Raw genomic sequence first — 24,413 nt, forward strand, 5'->3', positions numbered from 1 at the left:
GTTCATCAAAGGAATTGCATCAGCTGACTGACTTTGTTGTCTGGACAGTAAAGTTTAGTGGGCACTCAGGTTTTCCCACACTGCACCACGAACACAGAGCTAGAGCAGACATATTTTGGGGGTGTTAGGGAATCTGGATACAGGTTATTAGACTCAGACCTGCATAAAACAGTGTAGGTCCTGCAGTCTCAGATTGGGACCCAAGGGCTCTGCAATTTTTAACCTCAGTTTACAAATGAATGTAGATGCCCAAGTCCTTGGTTGGGGTGGGCAATAATTTTTACTGGGGGACCATTCCAAGAATTTGGTAAGTGGTCAAGGGCTGCACTCTTCCATGATATTAATGAAGGCGGTATGGGGTCTGGGATGGAGGTTGGGTGCAGAAGGGAGCTTGGGGTAGGGTTTTGGGGCACAGGGGAGGTGTGGGGTCTGGGACAGCGTTTGGGTGAAGGAGGGGATTTGGGTGTGGGAGGGGGATGCAGGATCTGGGATGGGGTACAGGTATGGGTGCAGGAGTGGATTCTGGGTCTGGGAGAGGGTTGTGACCTAGGGCAGGGGATTGGGCTGCAGGATCTGGGATGGGGTACAGGTATGGGTGCAGGAGTGGATTCTGGGTCTGGGAGAGGGTTGTGACCTAGGGCAGGGGATTGGGCTGCAGGATCTGGGAGGGAGGTTGTGTTCCATGGGGTAGCGGTGCGGGGGAGGAGAGGGTTTGGCTTACATGGGGTACAGTTATAGGAGTTGTGGGGAGGTTGGGGATGGGGAGCCAGAGGCAGGCTCTGGCCAGGAGGCACTAACTTAAGCAGCTCCTGGCCAGCAGCCCAGCAGGTCCCTCAAGCAGGCATCCCTGCCTGCCCTACCCCTGCACGGCGCTCAGAGCTGCCAGCTGCAGGAGCCATGTGCTGCTCTGAGCGCTGCAGGCTCCCGGTGGGAGTACTTCACATGCTGCCTGCTCGGCAAACAGGCAGCACCTATTGGCTAGAAACCAGCCAATGGGAGCTGTCTCTCCCGCCCTCTTTCGCCATCCCCACCCCCCAGCTCCTGGTGGCACTCTCAGAGGCACAGCTGTGAGCGCTGAGTGGCATGAGGGGGTGGGGCAGACAGAGAGCCTGCCCAAAGCTCCCGCTGGGCCATGGGCTGAATCCAGCAGGTTGGCAGGGTGGGTTTTGCCCATCCCTGTCGTACGTTAAGAGACTCAGTTCTGCTAATTAGTTCTGTTACCCAGGGCTTACATTGTAGTGGTGGCACATCCAGGGGGGCTTTCTCCACAGCTTGGGTGGAGAGAGCAGTGACTGACATGTTTTGAGACAGTCCAGAACCAGTCTGTTTTCATTCAGTGCACAAACACATTATTATTATACATGGTACATGACTGGGAAATGTCCCAGGAGAGAAGAGGTTAAACCTCTCAGTAATGAGCAGGGAGATGGGGATTGAGTACATTTCTTATGTTATACCTTCAAATTCTCACTTCCCAAAAATGTGAGTCATCTCCTGATAATTTGTAGCATGTAACTGTCTGCCTTATCTGGAAAGCCTCACCATGCTCTGACATTTACATTTCACCTTTACAAATGTGTGCATTTGATATTAGTAATAATAATAACTCATTAATAGCCTACCTTCCTCCCTGCTCCATGCGAAGTTATCTCATTTCCATTGCAAATTATTTTGCCGGGAGTTAACTCTGCTTCTTTCAAAGCAGGTACAAGCTTTTGTTTGCAGATTCATGTCCTCAAATCCATTAGGCGGCTGCTTTTTATCTTTATTTGTCAAGCGCTTATATGTGTGCACTAGGAACAGCTCCCTCCTCACATCAAAGCCACGTTTAAGATGGACGGTTTCCATTCGACACCATAGTAATTACACTCAGCTGTGGAAGTGCTCAGCAGCCGCTATTATTCTGACATGGCTGCATTTACAGCTCGGCAGAACACTTTGTTCATTTTTCTCAGAACTCAAGTAGCCATAGTGTGCATGAGGAAACTATGTTAGGCAGTGATTTTTATCTCCAGGCAGCATGAAAAGGCGGGGCGGGGGGACCCTTTGTCACTGGTACATAAATAATGACATGCCAGGGATAAAAGGTGAGTATAATTTGATCAAATGCTTGTTGACAGATTCCTTGGCTAATAGAGAAGTAGCTTAGAACGACACTCGTTGCTAGACCGTTTCGGCACGGGGCTTAACGAGAATGCTTTCTGTAGGCTAGATACGATGCTAACAATTTCAGAGTAACCATATTTAGTTATATAAAGGAACAGTAACCCCTTCTTGTCACAGAAAGTGTCTCTAAATAACCCTTCGCACCATCATTTACTTTGCATGTGCTAACTACAGTGAAATTACTACATCCTCAACATCCTGATGTGTGTTTACTTTGTTTTAATAGTATTGCGTTTATTAAATATTTCTCAGGTTTGGCCAGTTGATTTTTTTAAACATTTCTGGTGCTTTTATATAGAGGCATATTTTTGTGTTCCTGTCAAAATTACAGATTAACTCAGCTACCCCTCTGAGACTCTTCACAGTGTAACTTTCCATTTGCATCCTTTAAAACTGGTCAGTTGCACCAGTGTTTCTCAACCGGTGGTACGAGTACCCTTGGAGTACTTGAGAGAAGTCGGGAAGGGGGGTGGAAGGGTACATCAACACAACTGACATTTGGAGAAAACTGAATTTTTGTTTTATAGCACTTTATCATTTTTGTACTTTCTACACCCAAAAATTTCATAGCCTGCCCTGCTACGATTAAGTTGTTTAAACAAATGTGCTGCAATGGTAGAAAACAATTCTGTGTGTCTGAAAACTGTAGGTCCTGGGGGTACTTTTTTTTTTTTTTTAAACGGGATACTTTATAAAAAATAAAAGGTGGAGAAACACTGAGTTACACCACTCTATGATTATGTAATGGAAGAAGGTGGGGTCCCTTTTAAAGAATGGGTAATTACAGTATCATGCCATTACAAAAAGCATACAAGTGAAGCTAATCCTCCATGTTTTAGCCTTCTCCTCACCTGTGCCTTTTACATTGGCCATCCTGACATAATGTTATAGCCTCATCTACTTTTGTCCATTTATACAGCATATTTGCTATAGACAAGCCTTCTGGTTTTTGCCCACTAGCACAAATTGTTAGGGAACACAACACTTTAGGGAAACTTCTACATTTAAAAACCTTTTAATTGACATTCAAGACTAGGTTTTGGCTTGCTTGGTTTTTTTTTTTTATCAGCATGAAGATTTGTAAAACTCTTTTAAGGAAGAAGAAAAAGAAGACCCTCCTATTTGAAAAAGTTATTTGTATCAACCACATAATTTTGCATGTAGTCTGAATTATATCTTTTTGGAACGTCTTGCTTACCACTTAGCACCAAAGAGCTGTAATTACATTTCACAACAGTTATCACATTGGAATTTAAAAGCCAGCTCCTTGGTTTAATCAAATTTCTGTGAAGACATATTGGATAAAATCCTGCTTCCTTGCAATCAATGAAGCGGAGATTGTGTCCACTTGCATTTCTAAAGGCCCTCTTTATCTGAATGTGTGTGATTTTTGTAACCTAGGCCAGAATTTTTACATATGGGTAGCTAAATAAGAATCATAATTTTCAAATATGGTATCCCATCCCTTTATTTCTGTGGCAGTTGCAGATATTTAGAGCCTCTGAAAGTCAGGCCTAAGATTCCTTAAGTCCCAATTTATCAAAGTGTGTAAATGTGTGCCCATCTGGGAGTCTATGAGTAGTCCCATTGATCAAAAGATTATTCACATACTTGAAGTTTGGCATATGATTAGGTGTTTTTCAGGATTAGGTCCCAAATAAGGATTCAGGTGTCTTAACTTCAAGCATACAAATTTGAATACTGTAGACATTTTGTTTTGTAAACTCATTCACATTTGGAGGAGATAATCCAGTGTTGCAAACTAAATCCAGTGCCTGATTATTCTTTTGTAATCTGTCTTCTGCAATAAAATTTCCTGCAAAGAAATTGCATTATTGTCTATTCTGTGGAATGGTACTATTTTAACTATGTAAGGAGGCAAAGAAAAATCATCACAATAAATCATATATATGACAGGCTAAATTAAGAAATGCTTTTTGTACAGATTATGAAGATTATCTATAATAAACTGAACCTCAAATAGAATAATTAGCAGAACTAAAACTATCATTCACTGCTGATTAATGTTAGAAATGGAGGGGGATGTGGGAGATGGTAGGGAAAAAAACTTTTCTTGCTCCCCTCTCTTCTTATCTACCAATGATATCATCCCTGTTTCTTCCCATAGTTTTGCCCCATTCAGTGTGACGACATATTCTTTATATGATGGTCGTGGTTCATGGGACAAGTTTTCAGAACTGGACTGTGCCCATTCAATTAGTGACTAATGTGGTTAAAAGTCCTGCAGATTAACACAGCTGCACTCTTCATTGAGTTGTACACCTTAATTTTGTTCTGTTTGCACAGCGCTGCTTTCATCGTGGTGTGAGGAGCTGGGACGGCTCTTGCTGCTTCGTCACCAGAAAAGCCGGCAGAACGATCCTCCCGGGAAGCTACCCATGCAACCCCCCATGAACTCTATGAGCTCCATGAAACCCACGCTTTCTCACAGGTGAGTCACACAAGTCTGCTCTTATGGGAGTAGATGCATATACAAATTCATTACAACAAGAAACCTTTTCACTGAAATGCTTCTTACTGCCCTGACAAATTGGAAGGAACTGGTTGAGGATTTGAAAGTGGAAGGCAGCTTGGGTGAATGTGATTGCGAGATGGTAGAGTTCATGAGTCTCAGGACTGGTAGGAGGGATGACAGCAAAATAAAGATAATGGCTTTCAAGAAGGCAGACTTGAGCTAGTTCAGGAAGTCGGTAGGTAAGATCCCATGGGATGCAAGTGTAATAGGAAAAATAGTCTGAGAGAATTGGCTGCTTTTCAAAGAAACATTATTGAGGGCACAAGTGCAAACTATCCCATTGCATAGGAAAAATAGGAAGTATGGCCAGAGGTCACCCTGTCTTAACCAGGAGATCTTCAGTCATTTGCAACTCAAAGAAGAGTCCTACAAAAAAGTGGGAAGTAGGTCTGATTTCAATGGATGAATGCAAACAAAGAACACAGGCATATACGGACAAACTTAGAAAGGCGGAGACAGCAAACAAGATTGAAGTAGCAAGAGATATAAAGAATAACAAGAAAATATTCTGCAAATGTTATCTTGCAAATATAAAATATGGCAATGGCAGAAGTGCTAAATGCCTTTTTTATTTCAGTTTTCACCAAAAAGGTAATGGAGATCAGATTTCTAGCATAGTAAACACCTGAAAATGCAGTAGGGGGTAAAACTAAAATAGGGAAAGAACAAGTTAAATATTATTTAGACAAGTTAGATGTCCTCGAGTCAGCAGGGCCTGTTGAAAGAACACAAGAACGATCATACTGGGTCATTCTTGCCCAATATCCTGTGGTCAATTGACAGTGGTCAATATCAGATGCTCCAGAGAGAGTGAACAGAACAGGTAATCATGAAGTGATCCATTCCCTGTTGCCCATTCCCAGCTTCTGACAGAGTCTAGGGACACCATTCCTACTTCATCCTGGCTAATAGCCATTGATGAACCTATCCTCCATGAACTTAACTAGCTCTTTTTTGAACCCTGTTAAAGTCCTGGTCTTCACAACATCCTCTGACAAGGAGTTCCACAGGTTGACTGTCAATGTGTGAAGAAGTACTTCTATTAGTTTGTTTTAAACCAGCTACCTGTTAATTTCATTTGGTGATCCTTGGTCCTTGTGATATAGGGAGAAGTAAATAACTGTCCTTTTTTCACTTTCTCCACACCAATCATGATTTTATATACCTCTATCATATCTACCCTTTGTCCTCTCTTTTCCACACTGAAAAGTCTGTCTTATTAATCTTTCCTCATATAACAGTTGTTCCATACCCCAATCATTTTAGTTGCCCTTTTGTAAATCTTTTCCAATGCCAATATATCTTTTCTGAGATGAGGCAACTACATTTGCATGTAATATTCAAGATGTGGGCGTACCATGGATTTATACGGAGGCAATAAGATATTCTGTCTTCTTCTCAATCCCTTTCCTAATGATTCCCATTGTTTTCTTTGCTCTGTTTGACTGCTGATGCACATTGAGTGGATGTTTTCAGAGAACTAGCCACAGTGACTCCAAGATCTCTCTCTTGAGTGGTAACTGTTAATTAATCATCATTTTATAGGTATAGTTGGAATTATGTTTTCCAATATGCATTACTTTGCATTTATCAATACTGAATTTTATCTGCCACTTTGTTGTCCAGTCACCTAATTTTTGAGATCCTTTTGAAGTTCCTCACTGTCTGCTTTGGACTTAACTATCTTGAGCAGTTTTGTATCATCTGCAGATTTTGCCACCTCACTGTTTATTCCTTTCTCCAAATTCATGTATTAGTATGCTGAATAGCATTGGTCCCAGTACAGATGTCTGGAAAACACTGTTAGTTACCTCACTCCGTTCTGAAATCTGACCGTTTATTCCTACCTTTTGTTTTGGCTGGAAAACACTATTAGTTACCTCACTCCATTCTGAAATCTGACCGTTTATTCCTACCTTTGATACAGTTATCAATCCACGAGAGGACATTCCCTCTTCTCTCATGACAGCTTATTTTGCTTAAGAGCCTTTGATGAGGGATCTTGTCAAAGACTTTCTGGAAATCTAAGTACACTGTATCCACTAGATTCCCCTTGTTCACATGCTTGCTGCCCCCCCTCGAAGAATTCTGGTAGATTGGTCAGATCCTAGAATAATCAAGGAGCTGATTCAGGAAATATCTGAGCCATTAGCAATTATCTTTGAAAATTCTTGAAAGGCCGGGAGATTCCAGAAGACTGGAAGTGAGAAAATACAGTGCTAATCTATAAAAGGGGAATAAGGACAATCCAGGGAATCACAGATCAATCAGCTTAACTTTAGTCCTCATAAAGATAGTGAAGCAAATTATCAAGTGGTCAAGATGATAAGTAATAGTCAACATGAATTTGTCAAGAAATAATCTGTCAAACCAGCCTAAAGCTTTCTTTGACAGGGTAGCAAGCCTTGTGGATAAGGGGATGCGGTAGATGCGAATGACTTTAGTAAGGCTTTTGATACTATCTGGTATGAACTTCTTATAAACAAACCAGGAAAATGCAACCTAGATTTAACTACTATAAAGTGGGTGCATAACTAGTTGGATATCCATTCCCTGAGAGTACTTAGTAGTGGTTCACAGCTTAGCTGGAAGGACATATTGAATGGCTTCCCCCAGGGATCAGTCCTAAGTCTAGTTCTATTCAATAACTTCCTAAATGACTTAGATACTAGGAGAGTTTATTTGTGGATGATACCAAGCTGGGAGGGGATGCAAGCAATATTCCCTCTAACCTTTTCATCCATGTGCAGAATAATTTGTATGTGCCTCAAGGCATGTGCACGTGCACCACCAGTAGAAAGTATGGGCACTCTGCTAATCAGCTAGGTGACATTTGACTCTCTCCTCAGCAGCCATACAAGGGAACACAGGTTGCAAGTAGGGATGTAACATCTTGTTTAATTAGTTAACCAGTTAAACTTTAACCAGTTAACCAATTAAGCGGGGCAAACATGGGGAGCTGAAGTAATGGTGAGGCTTACTGGTTAACCATTAACATCCCTAGTTGCAAGTGCTTTCGGGGATAGAATTAAAATTCAAAATGATCTGGGCAAACTGGAGAAAGAGTTTGAAATAAATAGACTGAACTTAAATCAGGAAAAATGCAAAGTACTACACCTATGAATGAACAATCAATTGCACTCACACAAAATGCGAAATGACTGTGTAGGCAGGAGTACTGCAGAAAAGGATCTAGGTTCATAAGCTAAATATGAGTCAACAGTTTAATACTGTTGCAATAAAAGCAAACATCATTCTGTGATTTACCAGCAGGTGTGTTACAAGCTAAACATGAGAAGTAATTCATCTCTATCTACATTGATAAGGCCTCAACTGGAGAAATGTGTCCAGTTCTGGGTGCCACATTAGGACAGGACAAGAAGCAATGGGCTTAAATTGTAGCAAGGACAGTTTAGGTTGTGCATTAAGAAAAACTTCCTAGTAATCAGGGCAGCTAGTCAGAGGAAAAAATTGCCTAGGTAGGCTGTGGAATCTCCATCATTGGGGTTTTTTTAAGCGCAGGTTAGACACACACCTATCAGGAATGTTTTAGTTATCATGTAGTCCTGCTTTGAGCATTATGGCCTGGACTACAGCACCTGTAGAGGTTCCTTCCAGTCCTACACTGCTATGATTCTAAAACACGGGATAGCTAGAGTGGTTCATTCGCAGATGAACATGTAGTAAATAAGCTAAATTTTCAGCATTGCTAACTAACCAGTACATGGTGATGTGACTTTTCCATTTCCCAATCTTAGTTCAGGTTTAGCAAAGAAGCGTGTAATTGGCCCCCTGAGATATCAAGCCTTAAGCCCCACCCTAAGGGGGAAAACTGTACTGACATTAATTAAAACAACACTGCTGTGCATTACTCATCAATTTTTTTCCCATGTTTTATTTAAAGAACACTGTGTGAATATTTCATTTTTTTTCTTTTAGATTTTTATGGTGATGGTCACAGTAGAAATATCTGTATAGATTAGGGTATACTGTATTGGCTGTTGCATCAAGGTTAATCGGGGAAATAAGAACCTTCCCTGCACTTTGTCATCTGTCAATTATCCCATTTGAGCAGAAAAGTGAGCCCCAAGAATTGTTTGAGGAGAGACTAAAGCATGCAGAATTTGAAACCTCTAGTTTCCAGCTAGCTACAGAAAGAGCAGTAGCATTACTTCACGTCAGTGAGAGGTGGGAATTATTGAACTGCATACCTCAAGTTTCTGTTTTTATTTATTTTTAACATCACAGACCAGCAATAATTTCTACAACTGCTTTGTTTATAGCGAAATGTAGGAAATGTTTATTATTAAATCATTAATAATACTGTACACTAAGTTGAATTGCCATTTAAATTCTTCACATCTTAATGCTGTGCTAAGACCTGAACAATACCTGAACTTTGGATCAAACTGTGTGCAGTTATGCCAGAGTACATGGAGTTGACTCCACTTTATGTCAGTGTGTTTGGCTCTGTATAGTCAGATCTGGGTTGGGCTTTTTTTTCTTCTCTCTATTTTTATTTTGGTGTATTTCTTTTTCATTAATGGAGAAAAATATGAAAACTTCCCATCAGCTACTAAAAGTAATTCCCCTTATTCTAATATAACTGATTTTAATTATATCTGTGGCTAGATTGCTTCTTTTCCAAGTTGGCTTATGAAATGATTGGGATCAAATACTAAATTACATTAGCTTGATGAAAGCAAATTTCATACTAGAAAACTCCTTTGATACCACAAATAATAGTTGGACTCCTGCTGCTTGGACTTTAGATAAATTACTCTTCTCTTTTCATCATCCAAGATGAAATCAAATGAGGAGTCTGCATAGTAACACATGCTTTACTGGTATTACAGTGGCTCCAGTCCATTAAAGAATCAGAGGGGCTGAGTTGTAGAGCTAGGGAAAGACAGGATGGTATAGTGGTTAGGGCCTTAGTATGGTTGTGCAAGAGGGCTTGTTCCTGAGCGGGAGCATCATAGTTCTTGCGCAAGAAGCACTGATTTTATACAGTAGAACGTCAGTTTACTTGCACAAGAACACACAGCCAGTGTAGATGGGCAGCAAGTTTTTGCACAAGAGCGGCCGCTTTGGCGCAAGATCGCGCCCGTGTAGACACAGCCAAAAGGTTTACAAAATAGGTCTTTAGGTATTCCATGTATCCATAATATGTCACTGCCTGTGCTAACATGTAGCTTTATAACTCACGTTTGTAAGCAGGCCTTTCAGCTGAACACCTGCTTTTCTTTCTCCTGGCTTAGTGCTTTAAAAAAACCTGGCTGGCACTGTGAGATAAATCCCAAGCCAGCGCTGTCCAATGTTGTGATGTCCCACTGGAAGCAGCACTTCTGTGGCATCTAGTTGTAGTGGTGCAATTTAACATAATGGCACAGAGCAGCCTCTGAGGTCTGTTGGGTATTTGTATCATCATGTTAGAATGTGCATTCATTTCAGCTCTAAATTGGAACCTAATCTGGCCAATGTAAATTATATGTCAGATGGTAGGACAGATGTAGCTGATTTGCAACTGCCTTGCAATCCTTGCTGCGATTCTACATTTCCATGATTGTTCTGCAATAAACCTTTAAAACAGAAATTAAATATAGAGTGGGGATTTACTGAGTTTTATCTTTTGCCTTTTATAAAGTAGAAGACCAACATTAACCATGAAATGCTCCTTCAAGGATATAAAGTCTATCTGGGTTGTGGATAGGGATGTTAAATAGTGGTTAGTAACCTAATCGAGTAGTGGATGGAATTTCCATCGACTACTTGATTAGTTGATGGGGGGGGGGGGGGATTCACTGCAGCTCTGCCTTTTAAATGTAGTAAGAGCTTGGCGGCTCTTAACTTGAGTTAAAAAGGATGTATTCGGATGGTTTTAACATTGGCTTCTGGCTGTGTGCTTCCTAGGCCCCAGAAGCTGAAAATCCCTCTCTGCTTGGGTTTTTCATGAATACAAAATATTCATGAAAGGCTGGAGACGATTATGTGCTCTATTTATTGAGTATTTTTCACTAATAGTAAAGTAGCTGGATGCTAAGTCACTTGCATACAAGCCAAACAATTCAATAAAATAAAAATTTGAATTTGAAGAAAGACGTGCTTTTGGATTAACACTGAAATGTGGTTAGATTGTAAATTCCTTGGTAGGGATATTAGTTGGCTAGTCGACTATCTGATAACAAAAGCTTATCAGACAATCGACTAGTTGCTCCCCCACCCTCACCCCGCCCTTGCTGCCTCTATCAAGATGCGCCTCTGCTTGTCAAATGGATTAAGAGCCAACAAGCTCTTCATCCTTTTAAAAGGCAGCGCCCAGGAACTAACCTTGCTGCAGCTCCCCACTTAATCAACTAGTCGATGGAAAATCCATCGACTAGTCGATTAATTGATTAAACTAAATGTAACATCCCTACTCCTTGGAGCAGGTATCGTCATTTATGTTTTATAGAGCATCCAGATCTGTGTTGGTTCTTTAATAACTCATTTGATATTTTAGTCAACACAGTGTAGTGGGGTAGTTAGTGCAAGACCTGGATAGTGAACTCATAAATTTTGTTCCCAACACTAGCATTGGTTAATTAAAATCCACCCCTGAGCAGAGGGTCAATATGAGACCTGTCCATCTTTTAAGTCTCAACTTAGCCCTCCTGTGAAAGTTTAAGTGGGATTTAGCACATGATCCTTGGGTTGGCCCCCGTCATATAGAATGAATTTCATACTGTGTGGCTGTGGGTAAGTGACATACACTATAGATTCCCAGTCTCTGAGCTAACACATATGACAACGCATACTTACCATACAAGGTAGTTGAATTTTAATTAATATTAGTAGAGTACTTTAAGATCCTTGGGGAATGACGTGGTATAAGTACAAATTATTATTATTACCGTATCTTCCTTGTCTTTTTATCAACTCTATAGTTACTACATTTATTGAATTAAGTGGTTGACCTTGTTAATTATGGACCGTATTAAGCCCAATTTTAAATGGGCACAGCTTCCTCCAAAGTGAGTGAGAGCTGCACGTTGATGGTTACTGCTACCTGTGATGAGTTTGACTCCATACAAGCGTGCATATTTCGGATATCATAGCATATATCTATTATACTGTCAATAACAATGTCTGAAAGCACACAGCTGGCTGCTGTAGTCTCAGTGGGTATGTCTAGACTACAGGGTTTTTTCGAAAAAAGTGGCCTTTTTTCGAAAAAAATGAAAGTAAATTGAAAGAACGCGGCAGTTTTATTGAGCGCGCAAAACCTCGTTTTACGAGGAAGAACGCCTTTTTTCGAAAGTGCGCTTTCGAAAAATGTGCTATGTAATGCAAACTGTGCTTTTTCGAAAGAGCGCATCCAGACTGCCTATGTGCTCTCTTTTGAAAAAGCAACTTGCTTTTTCAAAAGTACTGGTTGTAGTCTAGATGCTCTTTTTCGAAAGAGGCTTGCAGTCTAGACATAGCCATAGTTACCAGAATCTTCCTTTGGTTCTTTTTATCTTCTGTTTCATTTTGAATTTTGGCCTTCCACATTAATTAAATGGCAAGTTTCTTATAGATGGTGATTGGATTATAATAATGCCTGCTTAGAGCAATCTAAATTGAAATAAAGAGATAAAGCCTATTTTTAATAGAAATAATTTAGTTCTGGAAAGTTTGATAAAATTTAAACTGACATTCAAATTAGCCAGTAATTCCGTTTTAGGCAACTTGTTAATTATCATTATTATTTTATGTCTAAGATGTGGCTCCAAAGTAGCATTTTTGGTGTTACTCAAAATTGTTTTAAATTAGGTCTTGTGGTGCTGTATTTTTTCCCTTTTAAATGCAGTCAGTAGAGGCAGTATTTTGTTGGAAGATGTTTGTGGCTTGTGCGAGATAATTGTGCCGCTGATTTTTTTGTATGCACTCAAGTTACGTTTACACTGCATGGTTATTTTGGAATAAGCTATTCCGGAATAGTAATTCTGAAATAGCACATCTATGCTTTAAGAAAGCCTCGAAATTAGTCCAAGGAAGGCTTCCCTAATGTAGACGTGCTATCTCGATTTAGAGCCCCAGGAGAAATAACTTAGAATGGCCCTGGTGAGGGGCTATTTCAAAATAGAAGTGGTGGAGTGTCTATACACGCCTTATTTCAAAATAGCTATTTCGGAATAGGCTTTATTCTTCATAGAATGAAGTTTACAGAAGTCAGAATAAGCCATCCATTATTTCGAAATTATTTCAAAATAATGGAATTGCTGCGTTGACGCTCGCATAGTTATTTCGGAATAATAGCCGTTATTCCAAAATAACTTTGCTGTGTAGCACACCCTTAGAGTCCTGTCCTGTGTGTGGTTGGTTAAGGTCAGATGTCATCCAAATCCTAAGTATTAATGGAGTCATTTTGGAGGCAACCCCATCATTATTAATGGGAGTTTTGATGAACAATGAATATAGCGGCTTTAATCATTTTCCAAGCCCAGTCGTTTTAAAAATAGAGGCCTGGCACAGAGGCCTGTTTTTTGTGAAAAGAAACATTTGTATATTATGTTAGACTCTGTTGGCATTTGGGTCCTTTCCACACCCAGATTGGGCTTCAAACATTTGAAAAATGTACACACTTTCAAAGCATTTCCATCTTTTTGTGATGAAACTGTGAAATATGTATAGTAAGGAACTGAGTGGGACTAACAGATGGTGAATGCTTAATTTAAAGCATGGTGTCCAGTAAAATAACCTATGCTACTCCTGAGTCTGCAAGAACAGGGTTTTGTTTGTTTGTTTTTATGTGGAGAAATGGCAGAATGCACCATCAGAAGGAAACAGATTACAGAAAAGTTCACAGTCCAAAATCTGTTCTGTTCTGTATCTTTGATTGAGAGGGAGGATTTGGAGAAAACACTGCAGTGCAAGAGTCTTGTTTCCTTCAAACTGAGGAAAAAGTGGCCACTCATGCTTGAAAACTTTGTACAGAAAAGGCTGGAATAGTAATTATTTCCCTAAATGTTCTATGCAATGATTCCCTCTGCTCAGCATGCTGCTTTCTAAGGGTATGTCTACACTACCACCCTAGTTTGAACTAGGGTGGTTAATGTAGTCATACGAACTTGCAAATGAAGCCCGGGATTTGAATTTCCCGGGCTTCATTTGCATGTTGCCGGGCGCCGCCATTTTTAAATGTCCGCTAGTGCGGACTCCGTGCCTGCGGCTACACGCGGCACGAACTAGATAGTTCGGACTAGGCTTCCAGATAGTTCGAGGCATACAGATAGTTCGGACTAGGAAGCCTAGTCCGAACTATCTAGTTCGTGCCGCGTGTAGGGCATGGAGTCCGCACTAGCGGACATTTAAAAATGGTGGCGCCCGGCAACATGCAAATGAAGCCCGGGAAATTCAAATCCCAGGCTTCATTTGCAAGTTCAAATGACTACATTAACCACCCTAGTTCGAACTAGGGTGGTAGTGTAGACATACCCTAAATGAGACCATTATTAGTATCTGGGGTCAGCACGTTCTAGGAGAAGCTGAAAGAAGGTCTTGAATGCATGTTGCAGCTGGAAATGCAGAAGCAAAAGCCAAATGTTTAGTAGCCAGATTCTAGCCCTAAAGCCTTCAGACACTATTCACTACATCCTCTGATTTCTAATCACTGATTCTTGACAGGAGCTTCTCGGTACTACAGGTTGGATCTCTATGAACCAGACTTTCCTCGTCCGGCAACATCCCTGGTCCACCATCCATGGGTGCTTTGGGGCTGGAGCAGTCACAGGGAAAAGTGGGAGGCCCTACACTCAGTAACTCATCCCCCTACCCTCCCAGAAGACCACAAATTGCTTATTTGTGGCATTCAAGCTTAAGTAGGGAGGGGGAATAGTGAGGACTGGGGGGATGATCTGGGGAAGAGGCGTGGTAGCTGCCGAGCCTGGTGGCAGAAGCCAGGAGCCCTGTAGCTGTGGGACTCCACAGCCACCCTGCTTCTTCCCCAGAGCACCCTGTCCCTGCTTCTCAGAGCATCCCCTCTGCTGCTCCTGGCATGGAGCCTCACAGCCAGCGGCAGGAAAGAGGCTGGCATTGAATTCCCTTGGACTGGAGGATTCCCTGGTGGGGTGCCAGAGCAGGGAGGCTCAACCTGTACTGTAGTGCTAATAATGATAGGCCAAGAGCATCCCGTTGACGTGTATGTGTGTGTGTAAATGTGCGCATGCATGTTGCTGACATGTTGCTGTGTTAGCTGACATTTTAAAAACTCTAGTGTAGATAGGGCAAGTTTTAATTAACCTGTTTGGGGTGAAATTTGGGCGCCTGGCTAGGGTTTGTGTCAGGTGGCCAATACCTGTTGAAATACCTGCCTGGGCTAAGGTTTGTAGTTAATAAATTAGTCACTTAGGCTGTGTCTACACTGGCCTCCCTTTCGGAAAAGGGATGCTAATGTAGCACGTTGGAATAGGCAAATCCGTGGGGGATTTAAATATCCCCTGCGGTATTTGCATTAACATGGCTGCCGCTTTTTTCCGGCTTGGAGATAAGCCGGAGAATAGCGCCGGTCTAGACGTGATTCTCCGGAAAATAAAGCCTTTTCCGGAGGATCTCTTATTCCTACTTTCAAGTAGGAATAAGAAATCCTCCGGAAAAGGCTTTATTTTCCGGAGAATCACGTCTAGACTGATGCTTTTCTCCGGCTTTTTCCCAAGCTGGAAAAAAGCAGCAGCCATGTTAATGCAAATGCCGCGGGGGATATTTAAATCCCCCACGGATTTGCCTATTCCAACGTGCTATATTAGCATCCCTTTTCCGGAAGGGATGCCAGTGTAGACGTAGCCTTACTGTTTCGTTTACAGGCCTTCATAGCAATACCATACTCTTTATATGAAGGTTACTGTACAAAACAAATCATTGGTGCTAAATATACAATCATGTGCTCGCTCATCTAGCATGGTAGGAAGGTTCCCTCTGTCACTTGTCTTCAATGAAACCAACTCTCCTGTATGATGGCATTGGATTAAAATCATTCGGCTGTGGCCATATCCCTTGATTTTGACAAGTTGTCAACCTGATAACTGTGACATTGCAAGATGCACTTTTTATAGGACCTGATCCCAAACGCATTCAAATCAATGTGGGGAGGTGTCTTTCTGCTGACTTGAGTAAGCTTTGAATCAAGCCCTTCAAGCATCAGAATTTTCCATTTAAAAAACAACTACAGTTTCAGGTCCAAATTAAGTTTTGTGTCTTAAAAAGAGAGAGAGAAAAAGAGAGAATGGCTGAGGTTGGTGGAGTAGGCGGGGATATGGTTTACAATGTGTTACTAACAGAAATGGTGGTTGCTTTGATAGTTATTTCAAGAGCTGTCTGAAATGATGGAAACCCAAACACATGATTAGCTTCACTTTCTTGCTTGAAAACCAGGAAGTGACAGACTTTGAATGGAAAGTGAATTTACTAATCTAGCTTCATTTTCAAATCGAAGTGAAGTGCAAAAACATAAAATAAAAGCAACAATGGCAGAAAGTCCATTTGTTTTTATAATTCTTTTTAATAATCCAATGTTAGGTATACCTGTGAGAATTTTAATTTCACTTGGATGAAATGGCTCTCCTCAGTGACCCTGGCTAATAAGTTACCTCAGTAAAAGTGCAAATTATAAAAGGAATAAATTCCTAACTTATCTTTTTATTATTTTTTAACATTGTCATACACTTGGGCTCTCAAGTTTCACTACATTTCACAGTGTGAACCAAAGGAAGTAGTGGCTAGTAATTGAAGTGATGGAGAGCTTTGGTAATGGTTCCCCTAAATTAAAGTGGGTAGGAACTCTGGCTAAAATCACTGACTGTGTTTCATTAGTGATAACAACAAAGTCTCTGTTCAATAGACAGAGTACATCAACAACCTATACAGATGTATCTGTGAAATTAATTAGATACCGACTATGCCTTTAATGGGCATGGGTTATTTCTTCAAATAAAGAGGCTGCTAAAAGAGGGAGGAAAAAACACATTAGCCAAAGGAGCGGCTTGAATTTGCTCATCTCCCACCATGCTCAATAAAGAATTCAGGGTATGTGCAGCAGTCCTGTTCCGGCTCTCATTTACCACTTACCATGTCAAAGGAGATGCGAAGTGATAGTTTGTTTGCTACTGTCATTGTTTCAAAGCCGTAGCGTTTTCCACATAACTTTGACAGGCAAAGTATTAAAGATTTCTGTTAACATTTCTCAAACCTCTCTTTTACATGCCATGAAGTTTTGTCACACCAGAACAGTGAAGTCATATTTGTACAGGGAAGGCTTTTTCCCCTTGGTCCCCACGTACCTCACTCCTGGCTAATCTGAATCTCTCTGTATTGACACACCACAGCCCCCCCCACCCCCACACACACACACATACACACAATCACCGTGAAAGCACTCTGCTGTGTTTGCCTGGCAAGGCAGAAGGAATTAGTCCACAAACTGCTTCCCACACTAAAACAAAGGAAAATCCGTCCACCCGTTTTACTTAAGTACTTTGCTTCATTCTAAGAACTCAGTCTCTTCTGTGGGGTATGGGCCAATTTGTCCTGTCCTAGAAATCAAAATTTAAAAAAAGGATCACTCATTGGTTCCGATCAGACGGCACAAGCTGCTCATGCAGTTCTTTCCTTGTACTCAGACGTGTTCAGGTATCTGGACTGCAAATCGATCAGCCCCTGAACTGGCGTCTGAAATTCAAAACCGAGCTCATCTCATTTTGACTTTTCCATCGAAAATAATTCATCATCAGCCCCGGTTCCAGTAGGTATTTTGTAAAGAAAGCAATTTTTCTGCTTTTGGGGTGGAGGGCAGAGTCAATTAGCTTCATCCGTAAGCACAGAAGTGCAATTCCATCAAAGCCTTGCTCCTTGATGCCTGCTGCACCTTCTCTGAGTCAGACTCTCTGCAGCTCTTGCTGGAGTCTTATTTCTGTGCATTTCCCTCCCTCCCTCCTCGCACCCGCTGTCTCAGAGGCAGAAGCAGAAGTGGGATCTGCTCACACGCTTTCAGCGGTTCCCTTCCTCGGTTGTTGTAGCAGTCGCTGACCTCCAGGCACTATGAATAAACAGCAAAGCTGGGAACAAAAGGAGTCTACTGGCTGCCATTATCTCACATTAACATAGCAGACGCGCTGCGGTGTGAACAATGCGAGTCTCATTCGCCGATAATCAGCGAGTATTTGGATTACCAAGGCAACAGGCAGTGGTAGACTACTGAGTGTGTGTGTGTGGTTTTTTTTATTGCAAAGGAGCAATCGGATATGGAATCCCAGGTATATTGATAAACCAGAGCAGAATGAATGCCTTGCAACTGACTGGGGGGGAAACTGAGGAATTGGGCTTGCATTCCCGGCACATGTGAGACAAATAAGACACGGATGAAGCAGGTCTGGCTGAAGTGTTAAATGCAATAAAAATTAAACTGCGTTTGGCAAGCTGAAAATGTCCTTAAGGTATTTTTCAACATCTTAGAAAAGGTAACAGGTGGCATGTTAATAATAGGGCCATTAGTGGTGGAATTTGTAACTGATCTGCAGCTGTGGTAGGGCATTGCATGGGCTACTTGTGTAATAATGAGACAGAATGGGATGTGATGCTTTAATCTTTCTTCTTTAATCAGAGTGGATGCCAATGTCATATGGTGATAACCCCATCCAGCTTCTTTTTTTGCAGGGAATAGTGCATTTGTGTTTCTGAACTGCATAGCTGTGTTGTCCTTTGCTCAACACAACCAGAAATAAGTTGCATATGGCTGTGTGTGTTTCACGCACGTGTGTCTAGACAGGTGCAATATATAATATAACAGGATTCGGTGTAGTTTGTACTCGGGTTTAGAAACATGTGAATTTATTTTTAAGGAAGTACAGGGGCCTGCTTCATATTCCATTATAGCGAAACAGATCCAGTGCCCTAAATGAAGTTGAGTAGTGTCTCACGATGCAAGTACCCCCAGCGAGACTGCTCGTGGTGTAAGATGCAACTCACCTCTGATTAAGTGTATCACTATTTGCCCTGTAGGAAGCCAAATGTGCAATGGGAAGGCAGTTTTCCCATCCAATGTGATACAAAGAGTGTGAAGGCCTCTCAGATTCAGCACACTGCTCACCTCTAAGAAAAAATATTCTAGTCACACAGCATCCAGAGGTCTTTGCACCTCCGGGCCTAACTTTGCAGTGTTAAACATACACCAGATTCCACCCCAGAAGTAGCTGAATTTCAGTAGTGATGGCAGTTAATGGACATCTGAATGCATGTGGTGGTGATAGCCAGATGCCAAATTACGGAGCCATGTGATGAACTGCATATATCATGGATCTCTTCCCTATATCACCTGCCTTCTGTCTACTGACTCATCTTTACTGGGAGTGACTTTCCAAACCTCAGAGCAGCTTTAGGATGACCACCCCCAAATTACCAGACATTCCAGTATTTCATGGAACACCACGAGTCTGGCCATCTGCACCGGCATAAGACCTCCCGCCCTTTTCTGACTTTGTATACATCATGTATATGAGGTCATGCCAGAAGGGGAAGAGGAGCACGCTTTTGAAAAAGGCAACTTCTGTCTATGATGCTGGGCAAATCCACGTTCGGTTTTGTCACAGAACTAGACAAGAGAACTAGCCATTTAAAACAGAACTGTCCAGCTTAAAAACTGGACAAATAGCCTGCCTAGATCAACTTTGATCAGCAGCTACCTTGGGTTGGTGTTTTTTCTCTTTTCAAAAAACCTGCCAGAAAAACTTTTTTTCCCCAACCAAAAGTAGAATTTTTAACCCCTTTCCTTCCAATTTACACTGGTCCAGGGCCCAATATAGGCAATCTTCAATCATGGAACAGTAGGGTTAAGGCAGGTCTCTGTCAGTCACCCAAGGCTAGAGATGCCTGCTGTAGTGCCATTGGAAACGGGAGATTCAGGGCCTTCCAGAGGCAGATATAAAACATGCAGCTTGTGGGAAGTTTGGGAGAGATCAGACTAGATGTGTTTATGCAAAGTAATTTTTGATATTTAAAAATAAAGTTTCTCTTGCCCTTTGTAGTTTGGGCTTTTAGACTCATGCTATTCAGAAAATCTGGTGGAGATGATATGAAAAATAGTCTCAGTAAGAACTTTTAAAAACACTCCTAAAATAGTTTTTCTGATAACACATGCAGAATAACCCATGATGTGGCATGAGAGAGATAAAATTGTTATGGGGTTTGGGGCAGAGGGGCCTAAATCCATGATATAGGCCCCTCAACTCTTACTGTAATAAAATGACAATATTAAATAGATATTGGCTCTTATTTTAGGAAGAGCTGTAGAATTCACTCATGGTTTCAGCAGTCAAAAGCATTGCAGTCATCCATAACTTATGCTAATACGAATCTTCATGTTACAGTGCCATCATGCTTGGATTCTTTTCTTCATCTCTCTCTGGTTTGAAGCAGGTTTTAAACTCCATGTGTTGGGGGATATTATATACAAGTAGATACTGTTTGTTGTCCTTACAATCACTCTTTTGATGTCCCTGTTGGCTTGGACCGTGGCTCTTGTACATTTCAACAGGCGAGGCACAGCAGTCAGGACCCTGCATGAGCAGAGACTGCTTCGGTTCCCGCTTGTGCCGTTTCCCCCACTGCGCCTCTGACGACTGCGGAGATGGTGCTGGGGGGAACCAGCTTTTAAGACAGCTCCTCCCAGCACTGGCTCCTGCCCTCCACCTTGGTGCCTCTGATACAAAGGCAGCAAGGGAGGGAAGTGACTAGTCAAGTAGTGACTCAACTACCCAAAAAGTGTATCGGGTAGATGTCTAGTCGCTTACATCCCTAATGTATGGTATGGGTGGGTTTTTTTAAGCCCACATAAAAGGTCATGTGAAGGCTTAACTACGGGTAACTTTTGATCAAATAATATTAATAATAATGCTTTATATTTTAAAAGGTGATTCTAAACCAAAAGAACTCCAAACTGGGTTACTCCCTCTTTGGAGGGGTCGGAAACCCTGTGTCTACACTGCACACTACCAGCAGAGGCGTGTAGTATTCGTGTAGCTATACCCTGCAGTGAAAAGCAGGCTGCATCCACACTGGTGTGTCGCAACAGAAGTCAGTGAAAACTTCAGTAGCTCTCCGCAGCTGGAGCCTTTTGTTGTGGGGAGGAAAGATTGTGGAAGAAGAGAGTCGGCACAGCTTTTCTTGCACCATTCTAGGGCTCTGAGGTTGGGAGCTGCCTCAGTTTTTCTCCCTACCTTCTCCCTGTCAGAGCTTTCCCCAGTAGGGGAATCTTTCCTTGTAACAGGGAAAGGTGCCAGGAAGCAGAAGGGTACCACACTACTGCAGAGGAGCCAGGAAGACATGGCTTGGGTGAATAGAGAGCATGTACGATATGTGCTTGCATACATACCTCCACCTTTGAGGTCTGTCTTTCCTTGCCTCGGCCATGTCCCATCAGTTACTGTCTTATTTATACCTAAGCTAGCTGGGCTCTGTGACTATGTGCTCTATGTACTGCAGAGAGAATGGTGCACCGTATACATACTGCATGCGTGTGTGTGTTATGGCGAGTCAGGAATTTGTTTTTGTTCCTATGAAAAATTTCAGTAAAAAGGAAAACATCAGAAGTTCTGGGGAGTTGTTGAAAAACAGAAACCTGAGAATATTCTAGTTTTGATTGCCAAAAAGCAGAAACGTTTTGATTTTCAAGTTTGGGGGTTTATTTAAATAAACGTCCCCCAAACTTTCCTCTTAATCAGCAATTTCCCCATTGAAATTTCTGTATTGAGTGCAACAAAAGCCATTCTTTCTCCAAAAATAATTTCCAAAGAAAAATGTTGACTCGCTGTAGTGTCTATTGAAAAAGTTACCAGGAATTTCCAGTTGTAAGGCTGTGGTGAGCTACAAGCTGGATTCATATCTGAAGCCTTTGACTGTAATCAAAACTAGGAATTAGTGTAATTCTGTCCATTTTTCTAATTTTACTTTTATTGAAGATGGTTCTATTCATGTAGACGGAAAGAAGAAAGCAGTGAAATCTAATGACACTAACATCCGTACAGTTTACAGTAAGTTTACAATGGTGACCTGATGAAGAGGGGTAACTGACTGCAATGTGTCATAAGTTATCTTATATAGCAGTTACAGAGAATCTCGTATAGAGTAAGCTAGAAAGTCATAAATCTATTAGATTTACCTTTGATTGGTACAGGAGTTGCTTGAGCATTTTATTTCCTTTTCTCATTCTGGGCTTCTTGTATTTATTCAGTGTAGATGTAATGGTTTCTGTTTTGGTTTCTTTTATGGGCTCTTTAGGGGAAGAATATTTATTATTAATAAAAATTACTATTTAATTTGGATTAGAGTAGTACATTCAAAAGCCAAAACCAAGGTTGTGAACCTATTATGCTGATTTTATACATATACATAGGAAGAGGAAGATTCTACTCCAAGAAGTTATATTCTTAACTATAAGCCAGGCGCAATGCAGAACAGAAGCATGGAGAAGCAAAATTACTTGCCTAAGGTCAAACAGCAGAACCGGGAATAGAACCCCAGAGTCCTAGTCCAGCTGCCTCGTAGCCCACACTGCTTTCCTTTAAGCTCTTGGGAAAAGGAGCCAAGAAAGTTGGTCTAGTTTGGAAGTTCAGTCCATGCAACCAGGTGTTTTTGTAGGTGTCTATAGGTAAGGAAATGGAAGGAATGACAGCGAGTGTTGTGTTGGCTATTGTCTATCCACATCACTGTCATTCCAAGGACTGGGTCAGGTAGTGTATTTAAAAGACAGGTTTTATCTACTAGCTAGCAATTTTGCAGATACTGTAGTCAAGCCAAAGAGAACACCTATACCTTAAATGACAGAGAGTCCATTAAAACTAGAGAGCAGAGCTGGGAAGAAAGAAATTGCTGGGAGCCTAATGGCATGAAATAACTTTGTTTATGCATAACCTTAGCCTAGCTTTGGATTGAGAGTGGTGATTTTTATCCCTTTTTATAGATGGGCAATATATTTTCCCCTTTTCCAGTTTTCTGGAATCTCCCGTATTCCATGACTTTTCAGAGATAATAGATAATGGTTCAACTACGTCTTCAGTCAGTTCCTTGAGTATTTAGGATGTATTTCATCAGGTCCTGGTGACTTGAAGACATCTAACTTGTATAAATAATTTTTAACTTGTTCTTTCCCTATTTTAGCTTCTGAATCTACCCCATTTTCACGGGCATTCAATATGTTAGACGTCCAATCCCCACCAACCTTCTTGGTGAAAACCAAAACAAAGAAGTCATTAAGCACTTCTGCCATTTCCACATTTTTTGTTATTGTTTTTCCCCATTCATTGAGTAATGGGCCTATCCTGTCTTTGGTCTTTCTCTTGATTCTGTTGTATAAGTAGAATGTTTTCTTGATATCTTCAGCTAGTTTGTGTGTTGGACATTCTAATTTTGCCCCTACATACTTGTGTTATTTGCTTATTATCATCCTTCATAATGTGACCCAATGTCTACCTTTTTCATTTTTAGATAATTCAAGATCTCCTGGTTAAGACAGGGAGGTGTCTTTCCATGCTTCCTGGTCCCTCACCATACTACTTATCTTTCCTACACAGTAGAGTAGTTTGCTCTTGTGCCCTTAATAAAGTTTCTTTGAAAAATTGCCAAGTGGCCTCAATTGTATTTCCTTGTAAACTTGCTTCCCATGGGATCTTACCTACCAACTACCTGTGTTTGCTAAAGTCTGTCTTCTTGAAATCCATTATCTTTATTTTGCTGCTATCCGGCCTACCATTCTTTAGAATCATAACTCTTATCATTTCATGATCACTGTCACTCAAGCTACCTTCCATTTTCAAATTCTCAGCTAGTTCTTCCTGAGCAAAATGTACCCTTCTGTATGAAGATAAAAGATACAGGTAGTAGAAAACAATATACTGATGGGAATGATGTGCAAGTAGATGGTAAAACATGTGCCTGGAATAAATTAGGGTGAAGATGCACTTTGGAAGTGTGGGGAGTGCACATCTGAGATTGGCTGGACATTATAAAAATGCGAGAATGACCAGCAAAGCAAACATAGGAGGAAGAGGACAGCAAGTAAAGATTTGGAAGACCAAGGATTCGATTGAAAGACTGAAGAGAAAAGGAACAGAACTCCAAGACCTATGAACCCGTATCATGGCTGGAAAGCATGGCAAAGAATCACGGGCACCTTAAAACCTGTGTTAATTGCGAAGAGGAGTCAAGAAGAGAAATTAATCCAGGTTCAATACAGACATCTGAAACAAACCCATTTTTTTTAATAGTAGGATTAAAAGAAGCTTTTATATCTAAAGTCTCGCCTCTTTGACATCAGTGTTGACGGGCCATTGGCTTCCATATGTGTTCACAGCTAGGAAACTTTTTATCTATTTCTTTTCTTTGCACTGTAGTGAATGGTTGCAGCATCACTACATCACAGCCTGAGTGGTAATCGTTCTTTTTATTTGATGCCTTTCTTTGCAGCTTGGCCCACCTCAGTGCTGACCGCTAGCATGTGTGGGTTCGTTAACATTACTATAAATTGAGTCAATATTCTTAGTGGATTCCAGCTGACTCACTGCCCTCCTGAGTGTAATGAAGAGACTTAATTACCCTTGTTCTGTTCAAGAGGAACAATGTTGTGGACAAGATTTCTCTTAAAATGTTAGCGTGTACCGTAAATGACTACAGAAACCAGTGTAGACATCCATCAAAAGGAGTATGG

At 41.2% G+C, this 24,413-nt stretch overlaps 1 protein-coding gene and 1 long non-coding RNA gene across 23 annotated transcripts in view; one reads left to right on the forward strand and one right to left on the reverse strand.

Moving 5' to 3' along the window:
* ZMIZ1 (zinc finger MIZ-type containing 1) overlaps positions 1-24,413 on the forward strand; it is a 486,957-nt gene that overhangs the window by 414,713 nt on the left and 47,831 nt on the right. For all 22 annotated transcript variants that reach the window (XM_075934735.2, XM_075934734.2, XM_075934747.2 and 19 more), the window contains one exon: positions 4,474-4,618. In XM_075934735.2, coding sequence (XP_075790850.1) covers positions 4,474-4,618 — 145 coding nt within the window. The remainder of the gene's footprint in view (positions 1-4,473; positions 4,619-24,413) is intronic.
* LOC112544318 (uncharacterized) overlaps positions 1-24,413 on the reverse strand; it is a 120,669-nt gene that overhangs the window by 26,629 nt on the left and 69,627 nt on the right. The window lies entirely within an intron of this gene.

This window comes from Pelodiscus sinensis, chromosome 8 (genome assembly GCF_052426305.1).
Source record: "Pelodiscus sinensis isolate ZL-2025 chromosome 8, ASM5242630v1, whole genome shotgun sequence".
Classification (NCBI taxonomy): domain Eukaryota; kingdom Metazoa; phylum Chordata; order Testudines; family Trionychidae; genus Pelodiscus; species Pelodiscus sinensis.